The 24,524-nt window shown below is 44.8% G+C and overlaps 1 protein-coding gene across 2 annotated transcripts in view; it reads right to left on the bottom strand.

Annotated features, from left to right (window-relative positions):
* XPO6 (exportin 6) overlaps positions 1-24,524 on the bottom strand; it is a 626,381-nt gene that overhangs the window by 9,955 nt on the left and 591,902 nt on the right. For both annotated transcript variants that reach the window (XM_085628383.1, XM_085628384.1), the window contains exons 21-22: positions 19,630-19,791; positions 5,842-5,940 (exon numbers count right to left, since the gene is read on the bottom strand). In XM_085628383.1, the coding sequence (XP_085484509.1) occupies positions 5,842-5,940; positions 19,630-19,791 (261 nt within the window). The remainder of the gene's footprint in view (positions 1-5,841; positions 5,941-19,629; positions 19,792-24,524) is intronic.

The following is a 24,524-nucleotide window of genomic DNA, read 5'->3' as shown; positions in this document are numbered from 1 at the left end:
ATTTCATCTTCCAAAGGGTTTCTTCAGGGTTCTCTGGGAAGGGTTCTCCTTTAAAACTGCAACCACAAATTCTCCATTGACTTCTATTGGGCACGCAACGTCTTTGAGCAGTGAAAGGGCTCTGGTGTAAGTCTGTGTTTGCAGGGTGGTTTGGTGGGTAATGTGGAATTTAGCTGCAGACAGTAACCATGTTCTATGATGTTAAGCTCCCACGGTGGTGATGTTCCGCCAAGTGGGGAAGAACCATTGCAAATGACTCCCGACAGGTGTAATGTGATCGAGGTCAGGGGGGGAGGGGGAAGGGGAGGGAAGGGGGGGAGGGAAGGTGAGTGGGGGAGGGGAGGGAAGGTGAGGGGGAGGGGGAGGGGGAGGGGGAGGGGAGGGGAGGTGGGGGAGGGTAGGGGAGGCGGGGAGTCTGGGTTTGGTGGCTGGGGGTGGGGTTGATTTTGGGTAGGGATCTTCACCTCTACCTCTGGAGATATTACCCTAGATGTGCCTCTGGAGAAAGCTCTAACTGGGGGTGACGGAGCCTATGGTCCAGGAACCTCAAAGTGGGTGTCTGAAGAGCAACAAAACAGAAAGGTATGCAATTCCTAGTGAACACTGTCGGTTGATGTGTAATTAGTGTGTAGAGAAGTACACACTAGGGGCAGGAGGAGGTTTCCTCCTTTTGGAAAGGGACCATCACACACCCCCCATCAGTGGGGTGTCTTGCTTCATCATCGGGTCTTCTCCTTATCGGGTCAGCGCTGCAATACCCGATCGGCGCCTTTAACGGGGCCTTTTGGTGGAGAACTTTTTTCCTTTTGCCGTAAGGTGCAGTGCGTGTGAGGGCCCTAGTGAGTGTAGATGTAGTAAGTGAAGAAGTGAGGCTAAAACAGGAGGTAGTGGTCCACCCAGAACTATTTTAATGATTGTGGCCACTTTCCTGGTTTAAAACTTGAATGTTGTGCACCCCTGTTATAAGGTCACGGGGACGTGCGCTCTCAGGGCCAACATGTTTCTTGCCATTAATTCTATTTGAAGGCAATTCTTCAGGACCAATGCAAGATCTATTCACACTTTTTGGTAATGGTCCCCAATCAATTAAGTGACCACCCATAAAGCACCCTAAAAAGTGGAACCTGCAGATGTAGGACATCAATACCATTAGGGTCAGATTCATGTTTCGTCGGTGGCTGGCAAGTTCCAACACTGGATAGTACAATGTCTTGGGAATCCACGTGGATGGTGGGAAGACCTACCCTCACTCTGCCGGTCCCGGTAGGTAAATGTCTGGAGTGCACCCATTACCTTAACTGTTTCAGTATCCTTTTTCATCTTTTCAAGGATTTGGTCCACATGGGCCCCGAAAAGATGTTGACTGTAAGGAAGGGCCACCAAGTTCTGCTGTACCTCTGGTTTGAACCCTGATATATGTAGCCATGCAATGCGTCTGAGAAGGAGGCTTCAGTTTACTAAGTGTCCCAGGGGTCTGGTTGTGGGGGAATTGGAATAGGGTCTCACCCCACTATGTCCCCAGTGTGAAGAAGTGGTGGCCTCTGCTGAGCGTAGGAAAGGGAGTCTCCATGAAAGGAGTGAGGGGAAGGTGAGTCCTGCATGGCCTTTGTTAGTGATGGAGGAGCAGATAGTGGACTGGTGGCCATGCTCGTCTTTTTCCTTCTTTAGGACCTGGGGCTATATCCAGGGAATCCTGGGAAGAAAGCTGCCTTTTGGGTGGCTGTATGGCAGTTCCAGATGCGTGGGCAATGATCAAGCCCATCTGAGGACAGATTGCCTAATGTCTTTGTCGATCATCAATCTCCTCTTGGAGCCGATGGAGAAATGTCTCGATCGTTTTGTCGCGGACTGTGGGAGTACTCTACTTCAGTGCCGAAGGCTTCGGGACTTGGAGCCAATGGTTTTGGTGTCTCTGGTTTTGGCTCGAATGGTTTTCTCAATGCCAAGCTGATCGCTGCTGAGCCAGCTAGCTTTGAGTGTTTTCTCGGCACCGAGCCAGAGGTGGGCGTTGTGGCCAAAGTTGATGGTCGGTGCTGACCATGTCCCAAGGTCAGTGGTGCCCCGATGGTCTACTGCTGGTGTTCCAGGGTGGCTATGCAGCCTTTTGAGGAGGCCTGAGAGCTGTATCAGGGAAGGAAAGGGTCTGTACTCAATCTGTTGAGCTGCTGGAAGGTCTTCAATCTCCAGTTCGGAGCATGCGCTATCCTCTGGTGAGTATGCCTCCTTGACAGCTGCAGAAGCCTTAGGTGATGTTCTTGAAACTCTTCATTCCTGAAGAGGTCCTCTGTTTTTTTGCCGCTCCTAAGCAACATTCTTCAAGCTTCGGGCCCGCCAGTTATGGAGGCTCTTATTTGATCTGAAGAAGCTGCAAGCTTTGCAAGAAAGCTCATTAAACTTGGGCGAAAGGCAAAGATTACAGACGTGATAGGGATAAGTCCATGGATATTTTGAGTGGCAGAGAGGACAGTATCCCAAAAATGTTTATTCCATCACCCTCGTATGAAACCAATCGGAAGTCCCAAGAAAAGAAGGTCACACGAGGGGCCAAGGTCTATCCCGGAAGGAAAATGGGATACACAATCAAAAACAATACAGACAGTTGGAAGTCACCGGTGGGGAACAAAAAGTACTGACGACACTGTTGAACCGGAATACAATTCCGAATCAGACAGCAGAAAGAAAACAATCCAACAATGGAGTCAATTCATTCGCAGTACCAGTAAGATGAAGAGTCACCGAACCTTGTGACTCAAAGACTTCATAACCTCGTATTAGAAATGCCAATGTACTTGCTAATAAAATTAATAAAATACTTTGAAATTAAAAAAAAGAAATACAACTTGCACACATCCTGGCCCAACACTACATGGCAGGAGTACCACACCACGTATATCTACAGCCACATATACAAACATAAATTTCAATTAGAGCCTTGTTCAGATTATAAACATATCTCCTATCTGTTGCCCTACAGATATATCTTTTTTTTTTTAAGCAAAAACAAACACCAATTGAATGTTAGCATATTTTACCTTTTGAAAATAAATCCAACTTTAATTAAGATCATTGCCTAATAATCAACTGGGCTGACAAAGGATCCTTTAGTCTTCCCTATAAGAGTATATGGCTAGAAATATGTTCTGAAACGGAAAGTCCTTAAAATGTAATTTCACTTTGAGAGTGAAAGCTGTCTTTTGTCCCATAATGTAGTTTGTCTTGATCAGTGAGTTGGAAAAAGGATCTAGTTCTATAGCTTATCATCCTTGTCCTCTCTTGGAACTAATGGAGAGAAAACAGTTGTTCGAACAGAAGAGCAGAAATCATCAGCTAGCAAGACACAATTTCTAGAGAAAAAAATCCATGAGAGACTTGTCTCACTTATGGGTCTGTTCTTGTTGGGATCAAGAGAACCCATCAAAAAAGGAGGTATTCTTAACGAAACGGCTCTAACATTTTTTTTGAAGAACTGTCCAGAAGAAAGACGAACAGAAGCTATTATATTTCTGAAAAGATGAGCTCTAGGATTGTTTCTACTCGTGTTCTTTCCAAATGAGAAATTAAGAAAAATTAAGAGAAAAAGCCTATCCCCCGCCAAGGGATATTTATGCGTTAATGCAAAATTAAAAAAAATTCAAATGAAATCTATTTGGTCACTTTTTGGACTTTAATATAAACCATCACAGCTGCTTTGACCTCAAGTGTGAAGAGACCTCCTGCTGGATGCATGTATCAATAAAGAGTAACAGTAAATGTAAATATTGGCAGGAGTCAGAGGAGGAAAGAAAAAATCTACATTCTCCTGGGATAGCCAAAGACTGTAGCAATTACTGTTGACTCATTAACCCGTAACTCAAATTGAGGTTATTCTTCCTTCAAAAGAATACAGACAGATCAAAGCTACTACATCAATGAAAACAAGACTATGTAACAAAAGTGTTGACAACTTTTTTTTTGAAAGGTTGTTTTTTGAAAGGATGTTTCAATGAAAGAAACCAAAAGAATTTTAGAATGACATTCATTCTTGAATGTCCTTACTGATAAGCAGGATGTTCATAGAGAGTAAAAGAAAACTTCCAGTCAACCTGGCTCTGCAGAAACTCGAGGGGAGGAGTGAGAATGTATAATGCAGGCAGGGACCAGCCCTCACAACGATTCTTGACATGAACAATTGAATCGGATCACTTCAGGAAATGCACGGCAGCCTGAGTTTGAATGCTCTGAAGTGTTCCAGTTTCTTTTTTTGTGGGCCCCTACATAGAGACTGCTGCAAAAGACCAGTCAGACAGTACCAAGGCACTGGTTACTAAAACCCAGTAGTCACATCCAAGGAGGGACAAGACCCATTTGGAATCAACTGACCATGAGGATTTCAGAGATGTAAGACATCAGAATGAATTAAAAATGACCCCCAAGTTGTCAACTTCCTTAAAACAGGTTGGAAAATCACAGTTTTGCTTTCTTTAAAGCCTTTCCCAGAATAAAAAATCCTGATTTGGATCAACTTTAGCAAATGAACCTCTCGTTCATGTTGTTCGGTTGAAACTCAAACATTCACTGATGTTTCTCATGTGATTTCTCTCATTTAAGATTTATCTACATGTAGTCTGCATACATTTAGAAATTAGACCGGGCACCACAAAATCACTGGCACAACATGTATGCATAGAAAAAAGTGAGGAAGAGAAGCTTTGGGAAAAATACATGGTTTCTCTCGAGTCAGTGAAACAGTTTATCTTGATTTGCTAGTTTAGATCTGAGAAGAATGAGCAGTTTCAATCCAAGGATACTAATGTAATTTGAAACCATGCTTCCTTTGAGAAGACTTTTGAAATCAACTTCATAAACAAACCACAAAATCCAATAAATCCAAGAATTTTATTCCAACAGATGACGTAAGATTAGCTCTGATATCAAGGTAGTTTCTGTACCCATGTGGAATCTAAACCCCCGATGATTAGGGAGGCTTGATATAGGAGCACACTTTTTTTTAGTAAAATGATATCTGCAACACAGCTATTTATAAAACACAAAAATGAAATTAGCAGTAAAAGAAACCATGGCGAGGGTTACCATATTTCTGGTATAAAAGTCAGACCTATATCATGTCATTTCTGTGAAGTTAGAAGGGTTGCACAGAGTTAGTCACATGTCAGGCCAGTGACTGAGTAGATGATGTGGCTCAGGTACAGTTAATTGCATGTTAGGGTTGGACTTGGATGATTTAAATGTCAGATCAGTGCTGCTTTAAGCCCCAGGGTCCAAGTCATCCGATGTTGGGCTAGTGGCAAATACAGTAAACTGTGTCTGGCATACATAGACCGACATGGCTAACGTAAGTGCTAAGACCATGGTCAGGATACAAAGCTGCCCCACATACTGGATCTTCATATACCAAATCAAATCTAAGAATCCACATTATATATATATGGCAGATTAGAATTATGATGCTCTCACTGCTTTCTGTAGAAAGGAACTCCGAAGAATATCATGGCCAGAATACCATTTGGCAAAAATATTGTGGCCTTAATATCATTTACAAAAATATCATCCCATGGGAGTTAATAATCGAAAATCTACCCTCAATTAAGCAATTTTTAAAACAATACTTAAAGCCAAGACATTTATGTCCGACAACATTTTTGTGCTTAACATTCTGACATGCAACCAAGAGAGGGAGTAAGAAAGGACACCTAATCCTGTAAGCTAAAGTCTTTTTCCAATGAAGAAGTGTCAAAAGAATAAACCACACAAAAAAAGTACAAGTAGCTAAAAATAGGTACCCTCTGATCAGATGAGGCACCCCAGGATGCTAACAAACGTTCTCTTCTCATTGGTGCTCACCTTATGATACAGCTTCTGCTTTGTATTCAGGGTCTCCAGATGAGACAGGTTCTGTTTGAAGATGTGTATGTCGGGTTGCAGGAACGACTGGCCAAATGCCTACAGGCAAAAATAAAAAATATCCATTATCACTGGAGATGTCAAAAGTATGCAACTTACAGCTATGCAAATCCCGAGTAATTAAGTAACTTATATGCTTAGAAACAAATAATACACAACCCAAACCTTCAAGAGTCTTTCTAGGGTTTGAGTGAATGTGTATGGAGACCTGGCACTCAGAAGCATATGATAAAACTTCTATATCATACCCAACTTTACCTGAACTAAGAATATATATCAACCAATACACTGAGGAAATATTTTCAAACCTCAAGTCTTCAATTCCTAATAATTAAAGGTTCACACCTTTTATACTATTAAAAATGTATTCAACTGTGATGATAAACCACACCATGTACAATTTTTAAAAGGTCTTGAATTATTCTACGATCACAAGATAATCACAGGATTGGAAGTTTCATGGAACTATCATTCAGCAAAGTATTGCTAATTTAAATTCTGAAATCACACATGACTCATGCATACACTGTTTGGGTTTTGTTCAAACTAAAAAAGCACGCTGTGGGAGAAGGATCCGGCTGGGGAGAGCAGGAGTTAATTATTGTCTTGTTTTTGCAATAACTGTAAACAGCCCATCCCTGGTAAATATACTTTGGCACTCAGTAGGCTCTCCATTATAAATGAATATGTTATTTACCTTTGGTTATACCTTATCTGGCAGAGACAAAAGAACAAGTTACTTTCCTTCAGTAACGATATATCTGTAAGAAACATTAGTAGTGATCGATACCTTACCGTAGAATTACCCCCAGGCATCAGACTGGATCCGGAAAGTTTTCGTCAGCAGTACCCATGCGCGTCGGAAGGTGGCGTCGAGCAGCTCCGCGTCCGTCGTTGGCGTCATGGTCGCCGAGAAGACGTCGCGGCAGCTACTTAGACGCCGCCATCGTGCGCAGATGTCAGTTCTGAACATGAGTTTCCACGGCAGGAATGCAGAGCCATGCAAGATACTGTCCACTGGTGCCTTGAAACTAGGGCCCTGAAAGGGATGACCTTAACCTTAGAAATCAGTTCGCAGAACGGGGAGGATGGGTGGGGCGGTATGCAATCTATCACTACTAATGTTTCTTACAGATATATCGTTACCGAAGGGGAGTAACTTGTTCATCTGAAAGAAACACGTAGTGATAGATTCCTTACCTTGTCACTGAATGAGATACCGAAGCAATACCATCCAAGGCCATAGACCACACGTGGTCAGAGGAAATACTTTGAGAGAGAATGAAGCTCTCTGGGACTATCCAACAGAGAATCCAGCCACATGGCCCCATATAAAAGGAATAAGAGGGACGCCAGAGGCGGGGGGGGGGGGGTTGTTTGTGGAATCACATACCCCAGAAAACAAAGGAAGCAGATAGAAAACCACACTACCGACTGAACAGTTACAAATCAGGCAGTTGAGAGACAATTGAAAGAGAACAGCAGGGGAGAAAACCCCCCACCAGAATAGAGCAATAAAGACTACTATCGAGGACTGTAAAAAGGGTAGAGGTGAACAAAGTCAACACAGGGGAGGCCTATTCAGAAAACTAGTAACCTATCTTAAAAGAGGGAATAGCAGAAGGAGAAGGGACCCGGCTGAAGCAGCAGACAAAAAAGTATGGGGAAGGCCAACGCCACAAGTGAAGGTTCAAATAAGAACCAGAGTAAAGAACTGAAGTAACAGATGGAGAGGACCTACAGCCTAACAAGCGTGGAGGCCAGAAGCAAAATGAAAGTTCTTGTTCGCACGGGGCAACCTGTGCCCGACAAATAAGCCAGGTAACATCGTGAGTGAGGATCCTGACATCACCCATGATCGTATCTGGTAACTGTATCCGCATTTGCAAGAGTGAAGAAAACACCCGGGAATAGAAACCCAAGGGATCATCAACTTCCGTGTGAACCAACCCACAGTTGGTGGTCAAGGAACCCATGTCTCAGAAGAAATGGAAGATGGGAAATAGCCATAAACTCCCAAAGAGTGGTAGAAGGCACAGCTCATGAACCGCCAGGCCAGTAACGAAACGCTGGCGTTGGTATTGGGGGTTTTATGGAAATGTCTCCAAAGGCACACAAAGAACATCATCCACAAGTGAAAAGCAACAGCTGCTTTATGAAAGGTAGAGGCAGATTAAAACAGGCCATGCAGGCGCATAGAAGACAAAGGGCCAGAAAAGACTATGCATCCCAAAATACAACCAGGGACCACAAATCGTCAGACAGGGCAAAAGAACAAGATACTGTAAGAAAGTGGCTCTGTATATACTGCACCAAAGTAAGGTTCAGTGTGCACAGAGTCCACAGTCACCAGAGGTTTGGCAGAGGCTAAAGTTAGACATAACCTTACTCTCTAAAGTGGTAGCTTGGTCCAGCAGTAAAGCAGTATCAGAGGACAGTGTAAAGCATTTGTTGTACACACTCAGTCATCAAATGGTTTCACACACTCAAGAACTGAACTCTAGGCCAATGGTTTATATAAAAAATATATGGTTGTTTTATTTTAGAACCAACAATAGGTATTAAAATATACTTTCTCAGTATGAAATGCTGTAATTGTATACTTTCAATAAGCAATATACTTTTAAATGCAATAGTTACAGTTGTTGCAATTCGCAACACAATTCAAACACAATTATAACATTGAGCTCAATGGGAATTTTTAAGTAAATGCAATTTCAATTACTTTGCGTGTGATTTTCTTACTCTGGGTTGGATCCTGGATTCAGCCCTGGTGCATTACAGTTGAAAGAAATCGTTTTTGTTACACAGGCTATTTTTAAGGAATATTTGTATGTTTCAAAAATCAAAGAATTTCTGGCAAAAACCAGGCAATGTTATCCTATGGAGGAAAAACAAGTTAGCGGTAAGTACAGTTGTAATTACTTTTCAGGGTGCTGGGCACCAAGATCCAGCACTGGGATCTCTCCTGATAATAGGTGATTAATTACGTTTTCGTTGTTCGGCTGATTTTTAGTGAATATTTTAAAGTTTCAAAACCCAACACTTAGACGAATTTCCGAGTGAAACCAGTCAATGTTACCTTATGGAGAAAGGAATATGCTACTTACCAGTATGCATCTGTTCTTGGCATGTAGAGCTGCAGATCTACACACTTTTGCATAGATCGCCATCTGGTGTTGGGCCCGGATGTTTGCAGTTTGTTTTTCCTCTTGGAAAGTCTTTGGAAGTCACGAGGTCGGTGACTCCTCCTTTGGATCGTATTGCGCATGGGCTTCGGCTCCATCCTCAGATTGTTTTTCGCCAGCAGGGAAAGATGGAGCGTGGTAACAACAGGGAAGAAACCCATGTGTGTTGTATCTAAATAAGATAAACTGGAACAGATACAGGTAGCCGGGGACGCGGGTGGGCGTGTGTAGATCTGCAGCTCTACATGCCAAGAACAGATGCATACTGGTAAGTAGCATATTCCGTTCGAGGCATATGAGCTGCAGATTACACACTTTTGCATAGACTATATAGCAGTTCCCAACCTTAGCGGCGACCACCGGTATCTGTTGCAGTGGTTTGAAATAATCTTTTTAGTACAGCCTGGCCCACACTAGCTTGTTGCTTGGTATGCACATCTACACAATAGTGTTTAGTGAAAGTGTGCAGTGTTGACCATGTAGCTGCTTTGCAGATATCATCTAGTGGGATGTTCCCTAGAAAAGCCATGGAAGCCCCTATCTTCTGTGTAGAATGAGCTTTAACGCTTTCCGTTCCCCCTAGTTTTGCTTTGTGGTAGCAAATCTGGATGCATTTTACAATCCACCTAGCTATCCCTGATTTTGAAATGGGGTTGCCCTTGTGTGGTGGAGAGAAAGAGACAAACAGTTGTTTGGTCTTTCTGAAAGGTTGTGTCCTTTGGATATAGTAAAGTAAGGCTCGTTTGACATCTAGCGTGTGCAGAGCCCTTTCTGCAACGGTCTGAGGTTGCGAGAAAAATACTGGTAATTCTACAGATTGGTTTAGGTGAAAAGGGGAAATGACTTTAGGTAGGAATTTTAGGTTGGTACGAAGAACAACCTTGTTCTGGTGCATTTGAAGAAAAGGTTCTTGTATGGTAAGTGCTTGTATCTCACTGACCCTTCTAAGGGAAGTGATGGCTAAAGCTGTTTTCCATGTGAGGAATTGCAGTTCGCATTTATGCAAAGGTTCGTAGGGAGGCCCCATTAGCCTTGTGAGCATGATAATTAAGTTCCACACAGGTGAGGGTGGTACTCTGGGGGGGGGAATTATTCTTTTGAGGCCTTCCATGAAGGCTTTAATGGCAGGTACTCTGAAAAGTGATAGGTGCTGCCTGTTTTGTAAGTAAGCTGCAATTGCTGCGAGGTGTAGCCAAATGGATGTATAGGCTAGATTACACCTTTGTAGGTGGAGTAAGTAGCATATGATGTGTTGTATAGACACGTCTAGAGGATTGATTGTGTTGTTATGGCAATAAACAACAAATATTTTCCACTTGGCAGCGTAGCAGGCTCTAGTGGTAGGGCGTCTAGCTTCTTTGATGACGTTCATACAGTCAGGGGGAAGGTTTAGGTACCCAAATTCTAGGATTTCAGGAGCCAGATCGCAAGGTTGAGCTGCGCTGGATCCGGGTGCCTGATCTCTCCATGGTTCTGGGTTAGGAGGCATGGTGAGAGGTGTAGCTTTTGGTGTGGTACTACCGAGAGTTCCAGCAGCGTGGTGTACCACGGTTGTCTGGCCCACGTTGGAGCTACTAGGATCAGTTTGAGGGAGTGCTGTTGTAGCTTTCGTACCACTAATGGAATGAGTGGGAGAGGCGGAAAAGCGTACGTAAATTTGCCTGACCAGTTCATCCATATTGCATTTCCTTTGGACAATGGGTGTGGGTATCTGGCGGCAAAGCTTGGGCATTTTGTGTTTTCGTGGGTGGCGAAGAGGTCTATCTGTGGATGCCCGCACATTTGAAAGAACGGATGAAGAACCTGTGGGTGAAGTTCCCACTCGTGGATCTGTTGTGTCTGTCTGCTGAGCAGATCTGCCACGGTGTTTTGGACTCCTGGGACATGTTGAGCTAGGAGAAAGATTTTTGGGAGAATTGCCCATCTTCATATGCTCTGTGCTAATTGAGAGAGCTGTGGAGAGTGTGTGCCGCCTTGTTTTTGAATATAATACATGGCCGTCATGTTGTCTGTGCGAATGAGGACTGCCTTGCCTGAAATCCGTGGTTGAAAGGATTTCAGGGCTAGAAAGATTGCTAGTAACTCCAGATGGTTGATATGGAGTAACTTTTGTTGCGGCGTCCATGTGTCCTGCACTGTGAGGTGTAATAGATGAGCTCCCCAGCCGGAGAGCGATGCGTCCGTTGTCAGTATTATTTGGGGAACCGGGTCCAGGAACGGTCGACCTTTGGAAAGGTTTGTGGTGTTCCACCACTGCAGAGCGCGATGGGTGCGACCGTCTACCAACACCAGATCTGTCAGTTGCCCCTGTGCCTGGTTCCATTGGCGCGCTAAGCATTCTTGGAGTGGACGCATCTGGAGTCTTGCGTGAGGCACTATGAAAATGCAAGAGGCCATCATCCCTAGTAGTTTCATAAACACTCATGCTGGAAGGGAGTTTTGAAGTACGAATTTTTGTCGCAAAGCCTGAATGCTTGCAATCCTGGCCGGATTGGGGTAGGCTATTGCTTTTGAGGTGTCTATGGTGGCACCGAGGTATTGTTTTATGTGGGATGGTGTTAGCTGGGACTTTTGGTGGTTCACTGTGAAGCCTAGTTGGTGAAGTAGTTGGATTGTGGTGGCAGTGTGGTGTACACATTGGTTGTATGAAGTGGCTTTTAACAGCCAATCGTCCAAGTATGGGAAGACGTGAATGTGCTGTCTTCTGAGGCGTGCCGCCACCACTGCTAGGCACTTGGTGAATACCCGTGGTGCTGTTGTGACTCCGAACGGGAGTACTTTGAATTGGTAGTGTTGTCCATCCACTACAAATCTGAGGTACTTTCTGTGAGCATGATGTATTGGAATGTGGAAGTATGCGTCTTTCAAGTCCAGTGTGGTGAGAAAGTCGTTCTGGGAGAGGAGCGGAAGTACCTGCTGAAGCGTTACCATGTGAAAATGGTCTGAGTGTACGTATGTGTTTGGGGGCCGGAGATCTAGAATAGGTCGTAGAGTCTCGTCCCTTTTTGGTATGAGAAAATATAGGGAGTAAACCCCCAAATTTTGTTGATTGACAGGAACGTGTTCTATTGCGTGTTTTTGTAGGAGGGAGATTACCTCCTGCTTTAGCAATGTGGAATGTTCTTGTGACATTGGGCGTTGCCTGGGTGGAATGTTTGGGGGGGTAGATGTTAATTCCAGGCAGTATCCTGACTGAATTATTTGGGTCACCCATTTGTCTGAGGTGATGGTCTCCCAGACATGAAGGAAATTTGTGAGTCTGCCCCCGACTGGAGTGGAATGGTCTGGGGGGAAGTCATTGGGTAGTAGGTGTGGCAGAACGGGCGTTGTTTGTTTTGCCTCTGCCCTTGTGGTTACCCCTGTAGCCGCCTCTTTGGTAACCTTTTGTAAAGGTGGTCTGAGTAGGGGACTTGTACGATGTGGACGCTGTATCTGAGGAGTAGCCTCTGGATGCACTCCGAAAGGATGAGCGGCGACAGGAGCGTCTGGGCGGGTGAGACTGTAAGGCCCCCATGGATTTTGCTGTATCCGTGTCCTTTTTCATTTTTTCTAAGGTCTCATCCACCTTTGGCCCGAATAGATGTTCCTGGTCAAAGGGATGGTTAAGGATAGAGGCTTGTACTTCTGGTTTAAACCCAGACACTCTTAACCAAGCATGACGACGGAGAAGGACGCTGGTGTTAATGGCCCTGGAGGCTGTGTCTGCTGCATCTAGGCCACAACGTATGGAGGTATTTGTGATTGTTTTACCCGCTTGAATCAACTCGTTGGCTTTACTTTTATATTTTTCAGGGAGATGTTGCATTATGCTCTCTAATTCGTCATAATGAGCCCTGTCATATCTGGCCAGCAGTGCCTGAGTGTTTGCTATACACCATATGTTGGCGGCCTGGGATGCTGTGCGTTTGCCTGAAGCATCTAGTAATTTTGATTCCTTGTCAGGTGGTGGTGCATCACCTGACGCTTGCGAGTTTGCCCTTTTACGTGCCGTAGAGACCACTAAGGAATCTAGTGGCGCTGGTCCTTTGATGTAAGAGGGATCTGAGGGAGCAGGTTTGTACTTCTTCTCGATACGTGGGTTAAGGACCCTGGCTCTCACTAGGTCTTTAAAAACTTCTGCCGCATGCTTTACCTCCCCTTTGAGCATGGGCAGTATGGAAGTGGACCTCTGTGTAGTATCGAATGTGTCTAGGAGGAAATCTTCCTCCACAGGATCATTATGCATGTCCACCCCATGATAATGTGCTGCTCTTTGCAGAAGATGGTTAAACCCTAGTGAATCTTCAGGTGGAGATGGTCTAGAGGGGTAAATATCGTCTTGTGGGACGTTGGGAATATCTGGTATATGGTAATCGTCCCATGGGTCTGGAGATCCTGTAGGGGTGGGGTCTTGTGGCACATCCCCTGTATCATAATATGGGTCCCCATGATCATCATCGTCTGGAGATGGAGTAGGAGAACGATGAGGTGGGGGTGGAGGTGGTGGAGGTGGGGAAGGAGGAGGAGGAGGTGGAGCAGGAGGGGAGGTATTCTGAATGGAGAGGTAGCAGAGTCCTTCCTCTTTGGAGGTGGAGGCGGAGCAGGCTTTTCCAAATGTCTCTTTAGTAGAGAGCGTCGAATGTCCAGTTTTTGGATACTTGGTAAGAGTCTTTTGCAAGGGATCCGGTGTAAATAACTCTGGTGAGGTAATTTGGTCCGTCAGCGTCGTAGGCGTCTGGGCCGATGATTTTTTAGGTTTTCCGTGCCGGTTTGTTTAGAACCCGGCTTGGGATCCTCCGGTCTCTTGGACGGCGCCGAGATGTGCTTCGGCTTGGAAGTGTCGGTGCCGGTAGCCTTGTGTGGTTTGGTCGGCACCGAAGAGCTGGGTTTCGACACCGAGGGCTTTGGTGCGGAGCTCGGTGTCGAGGTGGAGGCCATCTTCTTTCTCGGCACCGCTGGCAGGCTGGCTCGAGCCCGAGCCGCCGGAAGGCTTACTTGGCTTCTTCACCGGGCCCGAAGGTGGGGTGTGTGAAGCAGTGTCTCTGGTCTTGCCTAGGCCTGGAGGCGAAGGCGTGACCGAAGCCTTTTTGGGTGTCGGCGCGGATGTGGGCGGGGGTAGATTGGTACTCACGACCCTCTGCACCGGGGTGATGTCCTCCACATCTGACTCGTCGGACTCGGAAGCGCTGACGAGGTCCTCTTCGGTACAATGATGTTCCGGATCATCGATGTCGTCTCCGAAGATGTCGAATGGAATGGACGTCGAGGAGTGTGCCATGTTCCTTCTGGCTCTTCGGTCCCGAATAGTCTTTTTGGATCGGAAAGACTTACAGGCCGGACAGTCTCGAGCCTCGTGTTCTGGGGAGAGGCAAAGATTGCATACCTCATGAAGATCGGTGTGGGGAAATTTGGATCCACATTGAGGGCACTTTTTGAATGGAGTTCTCTCCATGAGCCGGGACCGGAGATTGGGTGGGACCAGAGACTGGGTAGGCCCGAAGGCCGCCGTCGACGACTGGAACCGAAGGTTTGTGTCGATGAGAAAGTGCGTTGATTGAAGAGATCGTGATCGAAACAATACAGCGATTAGGGGGAGGATTGCGTGTCGATCGTCGAACTGGAAGCTGTTCGGAACCGGAGCGCGAAGATCACATCCGAGCCCGATGGTGGAAAAAAACAATCTGAGGATGGAGCCGAAGCCCATGCGCAATACGATCCAAAGGAGGAGTTACCGACCTCGTGACTTCCAAAGACTTTCCAAGAGGTAAAACAAACTGCAAACACCCGGGCCCAACACCAGATGGCGATCTATGCAAAAGTGCGTAATCTGCAGCTCATATGCCCCGAACACACTTTTTTGGATGATTGCTCAATCCCCTTAGATTCCCCATATCCAGGCATGAAAGAGGCAGTAGACTGCTTAGTAGAGCATGATGCCTGAACTACTAAGCTCTCTGGGGATGGGTGTGCAGATAGGAAAGGTGGATCCCCAAGTGCCACCTTGGAACTTCTTGCAACCGACCTTGACACACCATTGGCTTCGGACGTACCTCTAAAATGGGCTCAGTCAAAGTCTCATTAAAAGGAAGCAGAGACTCAGTTATAGATAAAGTAGAGTGAAGAACTTCCGTCAGGATGTTAGGCTAAAGCTCCGCAGTAGGTATCTGCAATTCCAGCAAATCAGCTGCCTTCCTTATAATGGAGTAGTAAGAAGAGACCTCCTGTGATAGAACCCCTTGCGAAGAAGAAAGTTCCCACTCCAGAGATATATCCAAACCACTAGCCTCTTGCAGTCCCTCAAATTCTTGCAGAGAGTCAATAATCTCCCCTTCTTCAGCCTCTTCCTGCTGCTCCTGGTACTCTTTCTCCTCCAGCAGCCTCTGTGCCTCACATCTGGATCTCATCTTGGGTATGGGCGTTAGCGTTGTAAGAGGCAGAGCTGATTACTTCGGGACCAGCGTCGATGGAGGCTCTACAGCGTTAGCTGAAGTCGCCGAGCGAGGCTAAGATGGCACCGGAGAATACTCCAACTGCCCTCTTTGCTACAGGGATTGCACCAGCGTCGAGAACCTCGGTATCTAGAGACGCCATCTCCCTGGAGTCATTGGCACAGAAGGTGCCTGTGTGAAGTGAGGCAGCAAACCTCCAAGGGAGTATGACAGCGGTTCCAGGGGGCCAACAGGCGCACCAGTAGGGTTGGCCGCCCTGGCAAACATGCTGAACATCGCATTCAGGAAATGCGAAGGATCTGTACCTGGAGCCGGTGGGTATGGATCCGGTACCGCCGGTTCAGGAAAAGCTTGAGGAGGAGGCAATACTGGTTCCGGTTGTGGGGCAGGAGACACTGGAGCCGGAGGTGGAGTGGCATAGGTATCGCTTCCCTGGGCGCCGGAGAACCTCTTGACTCCGGAGAGTGCGCCGGAGTCACCTGAGGCGAAGGGGAAGATGAGACACCAGAGTACCGGGGACCCCGACTTCAGTGACTTATCTTAAGATGAATGACGTCTGAAACCATGACAACGCTTTTTCTTGTGTGTACTAGACTACTTCGAGGTAGTTGGAGCCTTAGACTTTGATATCGTCCTTTCCCGGTCCCTCTTCGGCTTCTTCGGCCTGGCCACGAACAACTTGGCCTCTCTCTCTCCCTTTGAGGGCCTTCAGATTCAAGCGTGAGCACAATTATCACCCCTCGACGTTGTTTTCCTGCGAGAGGCACCAAAGATAATCATGGGGGTCAGTGAAAGACATATGACTCCCACATTCCCAACAAGGCTTGAAACCGGACTTCTGAGCAGCCATGTCACTGCTACAATTTCAGGAAGAACCTGCAACAATAAAACTGTGTGAGAAATAGAGAGCCCTGGAAAAAAACTTGCGCCTCGACCGCGCGGAAAAAAGGGAACCGACGTCAGCACGCCAACGAGGTCTTCTTATGGCTCCGATGACGTCCCGCGGGGCCGCGAGTGGAGCCGTTCCACTGTGATGTCCTCGTCGACGTGGGAGAAAAGTTTCTGTGGAATGCTGTGCAAAGAGTAATTCAAAAGGTGAGGAATCCACAGGCAGATGTGTCCATCAGAATGGTGAAAAATCTAGCAATGCCTTATACTAAAGACATACAATACCATGCTGATGACTTCTACCTAAATAAAGGCCTTGTTGTCAGTGGCAAATCTACACTACATGAGATCAAAATCTGTCTGAAGAATTATATAAAGAATTTCTTGAAATGGTTCCAGATGCTGCATTGGTCTTACACGATAAAGTATACAAGTAATGTTTGCTAAATTAACGAGGTAGTGCAGGTCTTCCTCTCCTTAGAACCGAAATGTATCCATCTGGGAAACCAGAGTGAGGTGGACATACCAAGACTGAAGTTACTATTTAGTGTCCTGGGCCTAGTTGTCGCCAAAAGAGATATAGCAAAACACTGGGGTACAAACGTTGAGCAGACGCTGCATGAAAGGAAGACAGGAATGGACCAATATATGGTGGCAGAACGGATAACCTATAAGACTTGAGGATGCCCCTGAAAGTTCCAAAGGGTATGGGGCAACTGGATGCAACACTATAAGATGGGCTCAATGGAAATGCACACACAGGCCACAAACTGCGCAGAACAACAAAAACCAGATGAACGGGAGGGAGATGGCGTTACATGAAATGTGTGACAGAAGTGTGGGGAAAGGTTCTACTGTGATAATGAAACATGCATATATGTAGAACAAACAGATCGAGATACATGTACAATGATAGTCCATAATAAGTGCGATGTCGTGTTTTCACTGAAATAAAATATTTAAAAATAAATGTTTCTTAGTCATTTTTGTATGAAATGCCTGAGGTAAAGGACATTCTCAAAATATCCAATTTGTTGAGGGTAACAAAAAAATTATGTCTGGGAAAATCCTATTGCAAAGCGTTTTACAAAGGTCTGCCAGAAACGTTGCTATAGAAAAACATATTCCTGAAGAATAGACGTACATAGCTGCGTTTCTTCTGCACAGTTCACATATAGAAGTTCTGAAAGATCAGCATTTGAAAGATTACCGGCTGAATATACAAAATGTAAAAAAAATAAAATAAAAAAATTAAATAAATAAAAAGGCTTACAAAAAGCAAAAAAGAACAGTTAAAATAGTTAGAAAAATTATAGTTCTAGTTAAAAGCTAGTAATTTAAGACATGAAATCGTTAGGGTACCCACTCATGATTCTTTGTAATAAACTCATCACCTTACACTAATCACAATCTCTGCCTTCAAAGACAGAAGTTCGAGCCTTCCATGAACAACTATGTGCTCTGGTTCAAATCACTAACACAATTTTAATGCCTAAATAAAGGTTTTATGTAACGTTTAGTAGCCGACCACTACTGAGCATGGGACAGCTAAACTCAGTTGGTCTGCCAAGATATCTGTGGGACGTGAAACTCAGTCTTTCATAATGCAGGCGCAAATAAGCTCGAAGGAGTGTGGATCACTGATGAGCTTTCTGGCGGTTTCTCATTACTTTTCCCTTTGTTTAGAGACCTATTTCCTGATTTTCAGCCGGATGGAGCAAAGCATTCTGCGTCAGCTCTAGGACTGATCACGTCCCTCATTCTTGGTAGCTCCCTGTAAGCCCACTTCGCTATTTAAAGACCAGATTCAAAGCAATGACTCTCATGAACAGGGTGACATTTTTATGGCATGAAACAGGACGAGAGTAGGAACTGCAGAGGTGCTTGATAGCAGTGTACACATGCTAACTAAAACATGCAACTCCACAGAGGTGAGGTGGGAATCTTGAAATTGTCAAAATGGATTACTGCAGGCACTTTGTGTGCGCCTGAACAAGCTGCGGATGTATCCGATCGTTACATGACCTCGCTCCAATTATTTAAGCACAACACTATTTCAAGGCACACGTTTACAAAACACTACTAATTCCTGCGTCCGGTTCAAGTTTATTTAAATCTGTTCCAGGAATATTCAAGCAGGGCTAAATTTGCAACATTCTAATTCTGATGCTTCTCCTTTTTAAGTTACCTTCTGTCAGTTGCATACCACGGTGTTCTAGTCAAAGTCGGTTTTATCATTTTACTTATTAATTTGCCACCTGGATTGATGCCATATGTTTTACTAAAAATATATGTTAACAAATCAATGCCCGCCCCTTTGTCCACCATTTTCTTCCTGAAACTACCAAAAACATTGAAAATGTATTGCACAGTCCAGTTCTAGGTATTTAAGCAATTTATTTAGACACAAGTTCTTGCAAATACACTCTCGCAGGATCAATCTCTTTGAAGTGCTAGCACCTTTTCACAATTGAGAAATAATGCCATTTCTTTTTTAATTACAAGACTGCTTACTGCCAGAAAATTGTGTACATTATTTATAAAGAAGTTGTTCTCTTCACAGAGAAATAAAACCTTATCTAAATTCCTTAGTTCCAAAACATGCACTTTTTTTTTTTTGGGAAGGTGCATCGGTAGGTAGAGAGCCAGGGGCTCATTCTTACACTTTCAGGGATGGTGTTCACTGGTAGCCAAGATGGCGTTGCCCGGGAAGGAATAAAAAAAGAACTGTGAAACTATTTGTAAATCAGGCCAGAATGTATAAAGAGACAAATTATTACTTACAGCTTAGGGAAAAGAACATATTTCACAATAAAAGCTAAGTATATGTCAACCAATTCGTATATTTGCTTTCAATTTGATTGTATTGGGTTTATCGCCTCAGAGTACTGTGACGTTTATGGTCTTAAAAAGGTGCATAGGTTGATAAACTGCCCAACTAACATGCACTTTCAGAATTGTGTTGTGTCATTATCAGTAAATGACAGATCAGAAGATGACTTTGTGGGTTGACGCACATCTAGGGCAATGAAGCCTTGGTTGATGCCAACAAGGCTATGTTCAATATTTACTGTTGCGCCACAGTTTAAATGTTGTGCCTGCAGACTACTCTATACAGCATCATCCAGTAAATTAAGTTAATTAAAATGATAATAAAACCCAAATTGTTCACTTCACAGGCCTATTATTCTCTCGAGGCACCACATTTGCCACAAAAGTCTCACCTGCATGATGGCATTGAACTGTGTTTCGTTCTCCATCTGCTCCTCCGCTGCTCCACGCTGCACACTGGCCAGAACACTGGACTTGAAGAAATAGCGCCAGTTGTGGTGGGAAATCTGGAAAAGCAGGTCAAACAGCTCTGCTTTCACATCCGGGGCAGGACGCTGGAGAAAATAAAACACGAGGCATAAGAACAGCCTACATCCACAACAGGGAATAAAAAAAGCTGCTGGGTGAACTGATTGACCGAGCGCAGTGAAGCCCTTGCATGGTCAGATCTGGAAGGGTCATTTGGGGAGTATCGGAGGAGCTTTGAGATGACGAGATCATCCTGCATGGGGAAGGGGCTCGAAAAATTAAAACTGATGTATTATTGCATCTAAGGTGAAATTGGGTAAGTGATTAGAAAGAGAATCACAGTGAGAAGCTCTGCTCCTTATGAGTCAACACTCTTAAGGAGAAGACCTTCTCACTGTGACTCTTTCTAACGGAAGACCAAGGATTTTTATGGTATCCAGCACTTGCTGTATGGGTAGTTAGGAACACAAGCACTGATCATTAAATCAATCAGAGAAGGATTTAAACTGAAGTCCTGAGAGCAGGATGCAAATTCTTACAGGTTGATTAAACCTTTGACACTCATCAACCATTATACTAACAATACTGCACCCCTTTTAAAGATCTGTCACAACTTCCTGCTGCGCTCTCAAACGTGGATGGATTTTTGAAGTAGCACAGGACTGAGGAGTATCAAAGTATAGTCCAATTACTACACCTGAACTGCACTTAACACTCAGATTTCACTGCAGGAACCATTTTATATTAGGTACCCATGCATTTAGTTCTGTCTTTTTTCAAAATAGTAAAGCTGAGATAACAGAAACCCTTGCTTCGGGTCTTGGATATTCCATTGGACAAGTTAATGGACATGAGCTGCAGGAGATTCTGAGCTGCTAGACAATGGAGCTGGAACCATTTTCAGTGTGTGTGCTAAAATCATTATTTTAAAACAAATTGTCAAAAATGCAATCTCTGATCTCCGCTTAGTATAGCTCTATACAGAGCATTTTTGCCCCGCACAAAAAAAAAGTTGAAAAAGAAAAAGAGAAACTGGCATAACCTAATCATGGTGTGGGTCTTGTGCCCGCCTCCTTCACCGACCCCCACCATAATCACTTATACGCATACTCGCTGTCAGATTCTAGAGAGGCTCTTACACCCTCACACCTGACTAAAGTAGGAAGAAAATACAGTGAATAAATCTTAGGTTTTTTTTTTCTTACAAGTCATTTCTGGCAAATATTGGAAGGCACATTTTCCTATTAATGAAGAGTGAACCTGTGGGCTAGGTTGTCTGTTAATCACGATAATTCTGTGCCCACTTCATAATTTGAGAAACAGCTATCATGATTAACATAGTCAAGTAAAGGACGTTTGACTGGGGAATCTCCAGCACTCGGCTCAGAGGTATCAGCATGAGATTACAAATTGTATGATTGTGTAAAAAGGTCTCTATTTTCTTGTGCCTCCAATTGTAAAGGTGCAATATAAAATATTTTTTACTGTAAACATAATCAATACAGTGACTGCCAACTAATTATCCAATTGCATGGTGTTATCCTAACCTACTCATCACATTATGGCTTTTGTAATCTGATTTCAAATGGACTACATGACACACATTGTGTTCTACGTAATGCAAGAGATATAAATGTTCTCTATAAAGAACTCAGCCGGACCTTGGTAAGAGAAATTGAAGCCATAGGAAAGGGCATGGGTATCATGAGAGAAATAATGAACAAAAATTGTCAAAGCCAATAGGTCTAGCTTCTGGTACCTACTGTGTACGCCAATGCCTTTTGGCGATCCTGTACTGGGAGAGAGCTAGAAAATGCATGTAATCTCAAGTAGTGGTTAAGCAAAAAGAAAGGAATATGCTACTTACCAGTATGCATCTGTTCTTGGCATGTAGAGCTGCAGATCTATACACTGTGCATAGATCGCCATCTGGTGTTGGGCCCGGATGTTTGCAGTTTGTTTTTCTTCTTGGACAGTGTTTGGAAGTCACGAGTTCGGTGACTCCTCCGTCGATCCGTACTGCGCATGGGCTTCGGCTCCATCCTCAGATTGTTTTTCGCCAGCAGGGAAAAGATGGAGCGTAGTGATAATAGTAAAGAAACCCATGTGTGTTGTATCTAAATAAGATAGACTGGAACGGATACAGGTAGCCGGGGAGGCGGGTGGGCGTGTATAGATCTGCAGCTCTACATGCCAAGAACAGATGCATACTGGTAAGTAGCATATTCCGTTCGAGGCATATGAGCTGCAGATTATACACTGTGCATAGATTATATAGCAGTACCCAACCCTAGCGGCGACCACCGGTATCCGTTGCAGTGGTTTGAAACAGTGTCTTTAATACAGCCTGGCCCACACTAGCTTGTTGTTTGGCGTGCACATCTACACAGTAATGTTTTGTGAAGGTGTGCGGTGTTGACCATATGGCTGCTTTGCAGATGTCATCTAAGAGAAACTTCCCTAGAAACGCCATAGAAGCCCCTATCTTTCTTGTAGAGTGGGCTTTAGGTGGAACAGATAATGTTCTTTTTGCTTTGTGATAGCAAATTTGTATGCACTTTACAATCCACCTAGCTATCCCTGATTTTGAGATGGGGTTGCCTTTATGTGGTGGAGAGAACGAGACAAACAGCTGTTTATTTGATATTTATTCTGGGTGGAATTACTCTTTTAAGGCCTTCCATGAAGGCTTTAATAGCAGGCACTCTGAAAAGTGATAAGTGCTGTCTGTTTTGCAGATAAGCAGCAATTGCTGCTAGGTGTAAACGGATGGATGTGTATGCCAGGTTACACCTTTGTAGATGGAGCAGGTAACATATGATGTGCTGTATGGATACATCTAAAGGGTTGATTGTATTGTTACGGCAGTAAATAACAAATCTTTTCCACTTTGCGGCATAGCATGCTCGAGTGGTAGGACGTCTGGCTTCCCTGATAGTGTTCATGCAATCAGGGGGAAGGTTAAGGTATCCAAATTCTAAGATTTCAGGAGCCAGATCGCAAGGTTGAGCTGAGCTGGGTCCGGGTGCCTGATTTCTCCATGGTTCTGGGTTAGGAGGCATGGGGACAGGTGTAATTTTTGGTGTGGTACCACTGAGAGCTGTAGTAGTGTGGTGTACCACGGCTGCCTGGCCCATGTTGGAGCTACCAGAAAGAGTGTGAGGGAGTGCTGTTGTAGCTTCCTTACCACTAATGGAATTAGCGGGAGAGGTGGAAAGGCGTATGCAAATTTGCCTGACCAGTTCATCCATATCGCATTGCCTTTGGACAATGGGTGTGGGTATCTGGCGGCGAAGCTTGGGCATTTTTTGTTTTCGTGGGTGGCGAAGAGGTCTATCTGAGGATGCCCCCACTTGTGAAAGAATGGGTGAAAACTTGTGGATGTAGTTCCCATTCGTGCATGTGCTGCGTTTGTCTGCTGAGCAGATCTGCCATGGTGTTTTGTATCCCTGGGACGTGTTGTGCCAGGAGAAAGACTTTTTGCGGGATTGCCCATCTCCATATGCTCTGTGCTAACCGAGAGAGCTGTGGAGAGTGTCCCCCCCCCCCCCCCCCCCCTGTTTTAGAATGTAGTACATTGCAGTCATATTGTCTGTGCGAATGAGGACTGCTTTGGCTGAGATTTGTTTCTGAAATGATTTCAGGGCTAGAAAGATCGCCAATAACTTCAGATGGTTTATGTGGAGTAACTTTTGTTGTGGCGTCCATATACCTTGCACTGTGAGGTGTAATAGATGCGCTCCCCAACCGGAGAGCGATGCTTCCGTTGTTAGAATTACCTGAGGAACCGGGTCCAGGAACGGTCGCCATTTGGAAAGATTTGTGGTGTTCCACCACTGCAGAGAGCGATGGGTGCGACCATCCACCAACACCAGATCCGTCAGTTGCCCCTGGGCCTGGTTCCACTGGCGTGCTAGGCACTCTTAGAGTGGACGCATGTGGAGTCTTGCATGAGGCACTATGAAGATGCAAGATGCCATCATCCCTATTAGCTTCATAAACACTCTTGCTGGGAGAGAGTGCTGAGGAATGAATTTTTGACGCAAGGCTTGTATGCTTGCGATTCTGGCTGAATTGGGATAGGCTATAGCTTTTGAGGTGTCTATAGTGGCACCAAGGTATTGCTTTGTGTGAGACGGTATCAGCTGGGACTTTTGGTGGTTCACCGTGAAACCTAGCTGGTGAAGTAGTTGGATGGTGGTGTTTGTATGTTGCACACATTGGTTGTAGGACGTGGCTTTTATTAGCCAGTCATCCAAGTAAGGAAAGACGTGAATGTGTAGTCTTCTGAGGTGTGCCGCCACTACTGCTAGGCATTTGGTGAACACTCTTGGTGCGGTTGTGACCCCGAAGGGGAGAACCTTGAACTGATAATGTTGGCCGTCCACTACAAATCTGAGGTACTTTCTGTGAGAAGGGTGTATTGGAATATGAAAGTATGCGTCTTTCAAGTCCAGTGTGGTGAGAAAATCGTTCTGGCAGAGGAGTGGGAGAACTTGTTGGAGAGTTACCATGTGAAAATGGTCTGAATGTATGTATGCATTTAGAGGCCGGAGGTCTAGAATGGGTCGTAGAGTCTCGTCTCTTTTTGGTATCAGAAAGTACAGAGAGTAGACCCCTAAATTTTGTTGATTGATGGGGACCTGCTCTATAGCCTGTTTCTGCAGGAGGGAGATTACCTCTTGTTTGAGCAATGTGGTATGTTCTTGCGACATTGTACGGTGCCTGGGTGGAATATTTGGGGGGGGTGGATGTTAATTCGAGACAGTACCCTGACCGAATAATTTGGGTCACCCATTTGTCTGATGTTATGGTCTCC

This window comes from Triturus cristatus, chromosome 10 (genome assembly GCF_964204655.1).
Source record: "Triturus cristatus chromosome 10, aTriCri1.1, whole genome shotgun sequence".
NCBI classification, from domain to species: domain Eukaryota; kingdom Metazoa; phylum Chordata; class Amphibia; order Caudata; family Salamandridae; genus Triturus; species Triturus cristatus.
The sequence above is the reverse complement of the archived record's forward strand: the minus strand, read 5'-3'. Positions and strand labels throughout refer to the sequence as shown.